Genomic DNA, 10,258 nt, shown 5'->3' on the forward strand with positions numbered 1-10,258 from the left:
CCTCCTTCCTTCCTTCCTTCCTTCCTTCCTTTCTCTCTCTCTCTCTCTCTCTCTCTCTCTCTCTCTCTCTCTCTCTCTCTCTCTCTCTCTCTCTCTCACTCTGCCCCTGCCTCTCCATCTCTGTCTGGCTGGCTGTCTTTTTTCTCTCTCTCTCTTTCTTTCTGAGAAGGTGCCATCCTGCACTAGTGAAGGCAGTTTCCTAACATGGCAGTTCATACTCCTGTCCCTATGTGTAGAAAACAGGGAAAAGGCAAATTCCAAAACAATACCCCAAAGTGAGATGATGAGAAAGGAAAGCTACCTCATCCTAGGATAGGGTGTGCTTGGCTTCTGATATATTCTTAGACTACCCAGTTTGGCATTATCCATCCTGACTCCAGACTGGCTCTCAGCTGGAGTTTCCTCTATACGTCACCCCGCTCCACTTCTTCCTCTCCCATTCTCTTTGCCCTGCCTCCTTCCATGATGCTAAGAACATCTTAAGTCAATCTTGAATTCTTTAATTTAGATGAATTAGATCAAATTCATTCTTAGTGACGAAGCTTCCTATTGCCATTGGAGGTCTTGTGGATACTTCACTAATGTTACTAATAATTGCTTGGCTAACTATTAGATTTGGGTAAGTGGAGGGAGGGGAGTATTAGAGAAAATGGAATCTGTGTAGGGAATTCCTAGTGCTGAAACCTCACTTGGTGCAGAGAAACACCTCATTTGCAATTTATAGTCTTAGATTATGGCTCGAGGGCCAGAGGTTACATCATATAGTATTTGACAGAGGGAACACTCGAATCCAGGGTTTCCTAACTCCAGAACTGGCCCCTATCTATTATGCCAAGCTACCTTTCTGACAGATAATAAAAGCTCTCATTCCTATAAGGTTTAAAGGTTTTAAGGTTTAAAAAGTGCTCCCCCCCTCAACAATCCTGCAAGGTAGAAAGTGCCAGTAATAATTATTGCCATGTAGCACACGAGAGACTTGAGACTCAAAGAGATGAAGTGATTTGTTCATGGTCGCACATGGACTCTAAGTGTTAGAGCAGGCGTATTTCCTTTCTTTCTGACCAAAGTGGAGAATGGGGCAGAAAGAAAAATCACATAAAAGTTTTCTCATCATTTCAAAAAGAAAATTTGAATAATTTAATTCAATTGAGGGCCATCCCTCAAATCCATTTGCAGATTGTCAGAGCTAATTTCTATAGTCTCTCTAAGCTCAAATCCCATGATTCTATACCCCTCAAATAATAAAAACAGCCCTAGGTGGGCGCAGTGGATAGAGTGCCAGGCCTGGACTCGGGTTCAGATATGGCCTCCAATACTTCCTAACTATGTGACCCTGGGCAAGTCACTTAACCCCATTTGCCTAGCCCTTGCCCTTCTGTTTTAGAATTGTGACTAGGACAAAAATTAAGGGTTAAAAAAACCCTAAACAGTCCAGAGTTATAATTCTTTTTTTTTAAACCCTTCTCTTCCATCTTAGAATTAATACTATGCATTGGCTCCAAGGCAAAAGAATGATAAGGGCTAGGCAATGGGGGTTAAGTGACTTGCCCAGGGTCACACAGCTAGGTAGTGTCTGAGGCCAGACTTTAACCTAGGACCTCCCATCTCTAGGCCTGGCTCTCAATCCACTGAGTCATCCAGCTACAAGAATTTCTTGTGTGGGTTTATCACCTGAAAGGGAAGTCAGGAACTGAGGGAATATGGGCGGAAAGGTTACAGATTAAGGCAGGAAGGACATAAAGAGAGAAAATAGACAGAGACACAGGAATCTTCAGCTGCCAGCTCCTCCTCAGATGGTAAGAGAGAGAGTCAGACAGTTGAACTGATTTTTATTGAGGCTTCAAGGAATGGGCATTGCAGGATTGTTAATCAAACAGGTGGTAAGACAGAAATATTAGCATCATATTGGCAATCCACTACAAGATAAAGGAACGGATACCAACACAATGGCATAGACATGCCCAGTTCAGAAGCTCATTTGAAAGTCTTTCTTCCTCCAGAGCACTGGCACCATCTCATTCATATGATGAGTGTATGTCTTTGACATTACAAAGAAGCTATTGAAATTGCCTTCCAGCCTTCCGGACTGCAGACAATAGTAGAGGTTTGAGTTCCACAAAATTTGAGCCCCATCCAATTTAAGCATTCAGAAATCAATCATGTGAAATATTAGAAATATATCCGTAGGTCTGGTCCATGAACACTTTGCTCATTAGTTTGAATACATCTTTAATATCTTCATGATTCATTTATGTCTGGAACCCTTCCCCTCCCCCTCTCCCCCCCCCCCAGCTATAAGTCTTGAGGTTTTCTGGTTTGGGGACAGGAGATAAGAGTATAGGGGAAGAAAGAGGAGAAGTGAAGTCAACTCTTTAGGAGGTGATGCTTGGTCCCAGTGTCACTGACCTATCACCCTTCTTCCTCCCCTGCACAGAATCTGGGGGGCCCTCCTTCACTATTGGCAAATCTGTTTGGCTGCTGTGGGCTTTGGTCTTCAACAACTCAGTGCCTATTGAGAACCCTCGGGGCACCACCAGCAAGATCATGGTACTTGTCTGGGCCTTCTTTGCTGTCATCTTCCTTGCCAGCTACACAGCCAACTTGGCTGCCTTCATGATTCAGGAACAATACATTGACACAGTGTCTGGCCTCAGTGACAAGAAGGTAAGGGACCTGATGCAGGGCAGAGGGGAAGCTGAGCGTGGGGTATGAGGAGAAAAGGGGACAAAGGGTAGGAGTGGAGATGGCTTGGGAATCAGATGAAGAGGAAGCTGAGCTGCCCATCTCCATCCCATCCTCACTTTTGACATCTCCTCACTGGCAGAGGAGGCATCTTGCCAAGGTGCCACCTGGGAGACAGACCCAGACAGGGGCAGTTCAGGCGATAGAACATGGGTGAGGGGACTATGGGGCCTTTTGCACCAGTGGAACCCTACCTTTAGCCTGTGGCCAGGTTCTTAACCCTTTCCAATCACCCTCTCTCCCTCATGAGGGACCCTCAGAGGCAGCATAGAGGAGAAGAGATGATAGAAAGAGGAAACGTCAGTCCGGGTGGGAAAGGGCAGGGGGTGGACTGGTCTTCAGAGTACACCTTTTGGGAGGAGTGCATGGATGTGGTGACTTCTCCCTGAAGTTCCAGAGGCCCCAGGAGCAGTACCCTCCATTCCGCTTTGGCACGGTGCCTAATGGCAGCACAGAGCGCAACATCCGTAGCAACTATCGAGACATGCATAGCCACATGGTCAAGTTTAACCAGCGCTCAGTGGAAGATGCACTCACCAGCCTCAAGATGGGGTAGGTTGCCTTGGCCATCTGGGTCCTCCAAGCCTTAGTCTCCATCTTCTTCCCCAAGGCTTGGCATCTGACCCTCCACTTCCTTGGGCTCCCCTGCTTCCCTCAGGAGCTATTTCCCACCCAGTTTCCCCCTTGTTGGTCTCTTGAGGTACCTAGTGTGGGAGGGCTTGGAGGAATGTCCACCCAAGTTGCCTGTGGACCACCCCGGGAGGAGGGTTGGCCATCAGAAGAAAGAATTCAGAGTCTTGTTCTCTGGAAGCAGAGAAAGAAAGAACCATGGGGGTGGGGGTAGGGGAAGGAACATGTCCTATTTATACCAGGGCCTGCTCCTTTCCTGGCATTATCTAGCCAGTGTCTATCTGGCTGAGATCCCTTTACCCTCCGGTGCCCATCTCTGGCACCGAGGGTTCTGCCTGGCTCTAGGAAGCTGGATGCTTTTATCTATGACGCTGCTGTTCTCAACTATATGGCGGGCAAAGATGAGGGCTGCAAGCTGGTGACCATTGGGTCAGGCAAGGTCTTTGCCACCACGGGCTACGGCATCGCTTTGCAGAAGGACTCCCGCTGGAAACGGGCCATTGACCTGGCGCTCCTACAGTTCCTGGGGGACGGTGGGTTGTGCTGGGGGCCTTTAGCACCAAAGGTGGGGCCCAGAGGCCATCAGGGCCTTTGGCTGACACTGACGGCCTTCTCTTTGGGCCCCAGCCAAGAAGCCTGTGCCCAGCTGGCTACTGGCTTCTATCACTGATTCTCTGTCACTTCCTTTTGCTTAGTGATCTTTTCTGATCTAGGTCCCACTTCTTCCCCATGTCCTGGGATGCAAAGGAGGGTGGGGTAGTGGAGTACTCCTAGCCTTTTTGTGGTTATGGGGTCAGTTTGGTCTATGAAGAGACTTAAGTGAGGGTCATGGAGCTAATGGCTCAAGTCCACTTCCTTGCAGAGCAGGCCATGAGGTTCCAGGGGGCAGTGGATAGAAGATCAGAGAGGCAAGGATAGTTAGATGGAGAGGGAAGGTAAAGACATGGAGGCAGCTAAAGAGCCGTCCATTGCAAGGGTTCTTAACCCCGTTGAGGTTCTTTGTCCCTTCACCCCAAAAGGTCCATGGATAGAATTCAAGGTTATAAACTACAGTACACCTTGGTCCCTGCAGTGGGAGACAGGTCTTAACTGGGAAAATACTTAAATGGGGGAAAATCAAAATCTTTATTTTCATTAACTTCTAACTGAAATTTAGTATTGCAATTAGGAGTGATTTTTTTAAATTCTGAGAAGGGGTCCGTAGACTTTCCTATACCACCAAAGGGATCCATCATACAAGGAAAAGTTAAGATCCCCTGTCCTAGAGGCAAAGTATGAGTGAGGGGTGAAGGAACCTGGTTCACAAGGGACTAAAGGGAGCTCTGAGCTATAATATGGCAGGATGGAGGAGGAGGATACCTCCTCCATCCTGCCTCAATCTCATTGCTCCTTTCCTCTGCCTGTGAAGCTGGCATTTCAAAAAAGAAAAGTCGACTTTCTTATGACCAACACATCACTTTTGTGGATTATCTGTGGTTATTCTTTGGAGTCCTCCTCTGAGTCACAGAACAGTCTCAGGCTCATGGGTACCAGGCATAAAGGAGGCCTGCAAGTCTCAGATGGCCCTTCTAGGTCCATGTAAGTTTTAGGCTTGGGGAATCATCCACTGTTTCTGTATGACCGATAATCCATTTCAGGGAAAAAGTAAACAGCTAAAGACCTTTGCTTACTATTTCTTGAACAATAGTATGCTTCTGGGATGTTTTGTTAGACCCTGTTCCTCTCCACAGAATTGACTTTCCTGCTAAAGTTTCTTTGCTTTTGAGAACTGGTCTCCTTTGTCACCAGGCTTCATGTGCAGCAATCACTCACATCCCCATGCTGATGGGCATGGGAGCTTTGATCTGCCTGCCCTTCCTTAGGAAGTCTCATGGATCCCCATTCTTGGGTCTTGCCCTATTGATGCCATACTTGGTGCAGACACCAATCGGCTTTAGCTTTGATGCAGGTCAGAACTCCTGAGCTCAAGATATCCACCGTCCCAGATTCGAGGATTAAAGGCAGGTTGCACCATACCAAGTTTCCTTCCCATAGAAAGGGTTCAAATGTATACCAAGTGAGGATTGGTTAAATTTAACTGGATGGCATTTTTCTTGGAGAAGAAAAGACTTAGGGTGGATGTGGTGATAATCATCTTCAAATCCTTGAAGAAATGTTCCTATGAACTAGAAATTAGATGTGTTTTGTTTTGTCCCAGTAGGCAGGCAGACCAGGATCAATGGGTGGAAGTTCTAAAAAGGCAAATTTAAAATTTTGGCTTAATATCAGTAATGTATTCCTAACAATTAGAGCTGTCCAGAAGTGGAATGGCTACCTTTGTAAGGAGTAGGCAATTGCTTGATGGCCACGCATTAGGTCTGCTATAGATGAGATTCTTGTTCAGGCCCATGTTGGACCAGATGGTTTCTGAGGTCCTAACTAGCTCTGAGATGCCAGAATTCCTAATTCACTGCTTTCTTTTCTCCATGCTCCCCTTCCCCACCACTGTCCCCTACCCTATTTGGTTGGGTAGACAAGAAAGAGAAGATGGGATGGCTGAGGAAGGCTTGCTGTAGCTCTGACCTTTCCTTCTCCAGGAGAGACCCAAAAGCTGGAAACAGTATGGCTATCAGGGATCTGCCAGAATGAGAAGAATGAAGTCATGAGCAGCAAGCTAGACATTGACAACATGGCAGGCGTCTTCTATATGCTACTCGTAGCCATGGGGCTGGCCCTGCTTGTCTTCGCCTGGGAGCACTTGGTCTTTTGGAAACTCCGACACTCTGTGCCACACACTCCAAGGCTGGATTTCCTGTTGGCCTTTAGCAGGGTAGGTACTTGTGTGGATCAGTTCAGCCTTGCCCTCATCCCTACTCTCCTGTCCTGATCATCCCCATCACCTCCGTGCTTGCAGAGAAAAGCCTGCCCTACTGGGGAGGTGCTTAGAGAGCCTCAGGGCAGAATGGAGAGGCTGAGGGCAGACTCTCAGTTTGGTCCTTGTTGTGTGGGCATCTCCTTTCTGCTACATCTCTAAACCCACTGTTCTACGAAGGTAGTCTCTTCAGCTGCTGGTGCCTATCAAGCATCCTCACCACCTTCTTCCTCCCTTCTGGCTCAGGGAATCTACAGCTGCTTCAGTGGGGTACAGAACCTCAGTAGCCCCACAAGGTCCCCCAGCCCAGACTTGACAACAGGATCCGCTCAGGCCAACGTGTTGAAGATGCTCCAAGCAGCAAAGAAAATGGTGAACACAGCAGGGGTGGGAAGTTCCCTGGACTGTGCCACTCGCACCATTGAGAGCTGGGGCAACCGCTGTGAGCCTCCACCATCTACCTTCTCCCTTCGAAACCCCCAACTGCTGCTGCAAAGTGGGACACTGGGTCTGCCTGGAAAAGCCACCAGAGGCCCTACTGCATGGCCCCCAATCCCTAGGGGAGGTCCCCGAGACCCAGGTCAAAGAGGTCAAGGGGGAACAGGTGGGGCAGGGGACCTGATGGTTCGAAGGGTCCTTCAGCCCCTTGCCCATGTTGTTTCACCTAACCTGCCCCTGCCGGACATCTCCCAAGCTCCTGGGTGTCCTGGCAAGGGATCTCCCCAACGAATGGGTTCAGGACATGGAGGCAGGCTCTTTTCAGCCTCGGGTGGGTGCCCACCCCCTGAATGCCCACTCTCACCCGCTCCCTGTGCCCATGGATCCTTCCTCTGGGCAGACCGGACAGGCCGTCCCTTTCTCCCGCTTTTCCCAGAGCCCTCAGAACCTGAGGATTTGCCTCTACTGGGGCCCGATCAGCTGGCTCGACGGGAGGCGCTACTCCGCTCGGCCTGGTCCCACGGGCAATGCCTACGCCAGGGCTCCTGGCCAAGGTCAATGCCTGAGTATTGCTCTCAACCTGGCCTGACACCACCGGCAGCCTCGATGCCTGCCTTGTGCTCTTCCCAATCCGTTCAGGCCAGGGGGAGCCCTTCTTGTTCTGGCACTGATGCCCGAGGGGCGTGGAAGCGCTTGGCCCAGGCCCAGTCCCTTCGGCTGCCCTCCTACAGGGAGGCATGCCAGGAAGGGGTACCTCCTGGTGCTCCTACCATGCTACACAGACAATACTGTCTCAACACCTGTGCCCCTCTGCCACTGTACTGGGGGCCTTTATGTCCACATACCCCATCCTGTGCCAACAAGGATCCCTGGCTCACTGAGACTTGGGGATCTCGAAAGCACAGAGGCAGGACTCTGGGGGGGCTGGGCCCTGGCTACAGGGACAGTGGAGGGTGGGGGGAGGCAAAGGAGGCAGGGGGTGTAGCCTGCAGAACACACAGTCCCCTAGGACCCTGCAGTTGGAGACGGGTCTCCAGCTTAGAATCAGAGGTGTGAGTTAGCTGTGCTCCCTTAGCACTCACTACCTGGTGAGTATTATAGGAGGCTAAAGAGATGGCAGGACACAGATGGTTTCTCTTGAACCCATCCCAGTCAGAGGGCAAGTGGGCTCTCGATTCTGGATCTTTTAAGGTGTAGCCAGGCATTCACCCCAGACTCTGCCCTGAGTAGTGTTTAATAGACTGAACATCCATGACTTCCATGGTCATCCCTGTGATCCTGACGATCTGAGACTCCCTCCAGAGAAGAGGGTCAGGAAGGAGCTGCCTTCTCCTTGTCTTACTGTGTGTCTTCCATCTCCTAATTCTTTCCCCTCAAGAATGGGAGTGGGGGAATGTCAGAGGCACAGGGACACCTGCCCACCCAGAGAGGGCTTCTGGGTGTCCTACTACTGGGCAGTTGGGCCTGATCTGGTTCTATAACTGCTTTGGATTTGGGAATGATAGAGCCTGGAGGCAGAGAGAGGGCTGTAAAGGGAGAGTTTTCTCTTCCATCCAGATGAAGTTTTCTTTCCATCAGACTCCAGGTTATTAAACATAGTACGAGAAAGATTGGCCCCTGGCTGCCTTCTGTATCTTTTGGAGGTAGATACCATAGAGCCGTTCCCTAAGCTTTAGGATTTGTGCATCCTCGTGGCATGGAGAATGAGCCCAGGGATGTCACCAGGCAGTGTCCAAGGCTTCAGACAACTATTGCCTCCTTCCTTGTTCCCATCCTTTCCCTGTCAGATGGCAACCTGGGCCTTCACCCAGGGTTTGATGGGCTCTGAGAAGGCCCCAGTGGCCTGCCACAATGACTGAAATTCCATTTTTAGAGATCCATCCCTTTGGGTTAAAAAGCAATCATCCTAAAGTGTAATACCTTGGGATGTTAGGGATTTGCGCATACGAAGGTAGCCTTGGATAGGATTGGAAGCTGGTCATGCTAAAGACAAAGCTCACCCAGTGCTAGGACCCCAGCAAGACAGAAAGATAGATACACAGAGAGACAGAGAGAGAATAAGGAAACCGAGGGCACAAGAGGTTAGGCGATGTGCCCAGGGTCCCATAGCTAAGTAAGTGTCTAAGGCAGGGCTCCACCTCTGGTCTTCCTGAATCTAAGCCCAACACTGGAACTACTGCGTTATGGTGCCTCGAACATGGCAGGTATTGCACATCACGCAATATAATACGGCTGAGCAGAGGGGCTCTGGGTTTTTAAGGGAATGTTTTGGGTTATTCTTCCATGTAGAGCATGTAGTCGTGGGGGAAGGTAGCTACTTGGAAATAAAAGAGCTTGGGAAGTACCCAGACTTATCTAAGGCTTCCTTTCCTTCCACTCAAGTCAAGGAAAATGTGGGGTTGGTCTCTACTAAGGTATTCCCAGCTTGGCCTGCTGCACAGCTTTCAGCTTTCCTCGCTCCCTTCCCCCTTACCATTCCCAGGGTCAGCTTTGGTCCATCCTTCTAGCTCTGATCCCAGTGCTGCAGGGACCAGAGATGCTAAGGGATATGTTGCCTAGGTCCTATAGGAGTTATGGATGCAAGAAAATCACCACCCATTTCATAGGCCCTTCTCAGAGAGTCCATGTACCCCCTAAATTTTATAGGGAGTGAAGCAGGTTGGTGGACGGGACCCAAAGCACAAAATTATACCCCACCCAGTCATTTCCTTAGGCTGACCTGGCTCCACCTATTCCAGAGGGGGTTGTCTGCGAGGAAACAAGAAATGGATAATAGTTATAGGATCACAACTTTAGAACTGGAGGATCATCCGTTTCTTAAAACTGAAGCCCATGGGGCAGCTGGGTAGCTCAGTGGATTGAGAGCCAGGCCTAGAGACAGGAGGTCCTAGGTTCAAATATGACCTCAGACACTTCCCAGCTGTGTGACCCTGGGCAAGTCACTTGACCCCCCATTGCCTACCCTTGCCAATCTTCCACCTATAAAATCAATACACAGAAAGTTAAGGGTTTAAAAAATTTAAAAAAAAAAAAAGCAAAAAAAAAAAAACCCAAAAAACTGAAGCCCAGGATGTGGAGTGATTTGCCCAAGGCTATACATGGCAAACCTGAGATTTGAATTCAAATCTGCTGACTCGCAAACAATCCCTCTTTCCATTGCATCATGCCCTCTTTCCAGAGTCAATAGCTTAGGAAATTTGCAAAAAGAGACTCTGGGAACAAGGCTTGAAGGCCAACCAGAAGGCAAAAGATCTTCAAAAGCTCAGACTATTTCTGATTTCTCTAACTGCCTCCTCAAAAATATAAACAATGTGGATTCCCCACCAGAATCCTTGGAACCCAGGTGGTTGTGGCTAGCTTAGAAAAGTCTGGAAGGATTTTAGAAGTCATCTGGAACTTTTAAACTTTAGAGATCATAGAACTTTTACATATGGAGAAAATGGAAGCCCAGAGAGGGGTACATGTCTTATCCAAAACCTTGGGAAGTTATATCTAGTGGCAGTCCTGGGACAAGAATCCATCTTCCCTGTCTTCCTTTCTTCGTTCTCTCCTTTCTTTTCTTCCTCCCTCCTCCCCGCTGTCCCTCTCTCCCATCTT

General features: G+C 49.0%; 1 protein-coding gene across 1 annotated transcript in view; it reads left to right on the forward strand.

Moving 5' to 3' along the window:
• The window catches only part of GRIN2C (glutamate ionotropic receptor NMDA type subunit 2C), a 26,659-nt gene extending 18,442 nt beyond the window's left edge, over positions 1 to 8,217 (forward strand). Inside the window, exons 8-13 of the mRNA XM_044677010.1 lie at positions 2,435 to 2,664; positions 3,134 to 3,294; positions 3,718 to 3,905; positions 5,949 to 6,181; positions 6,470 to 6,708; positions 6,754 to 8,217. Coding sequence (XP_044532945.1) covers positions 2,435 to 2,664; positions 3,134 to 3,294; positions 3,718 to 3,905; positions 5,949 to 6,181; positions 6,470 to 6,708; positions 6,754 to 7,717 — 2,015 coding nt within the window. The 3' untranslated portion in view covers positions 7,718 to 8,217. The remainder of the gene's footprint in view (positions 1 to 2,434; positions 2,665 to 3,133; positions 3,295 to 3,717; positions 3,906 to 5,948; positions 6,182 to 6,469; positions 6,709 to 6,753) is intronic.
• Positions 8,218 to 10,258: the final 2,041 nt, after the last annotated feature.

The sequence above is a fragment of the Gracilinanus agilis genome, chromosome 4 (genome assembly GCF_016433145.1).
Source record: "Gracilinanus agilis isolate LMUSP501 chromosome 4, AgileGrace, whole genome shotgun sequence".
Taxonomy (NCBI): Eukaryota; Metazoa; Chordata; class Mammalia; order Didelphimorphia; family Didelphidae; genus Gracilinanus; species Gracilinanus agilis.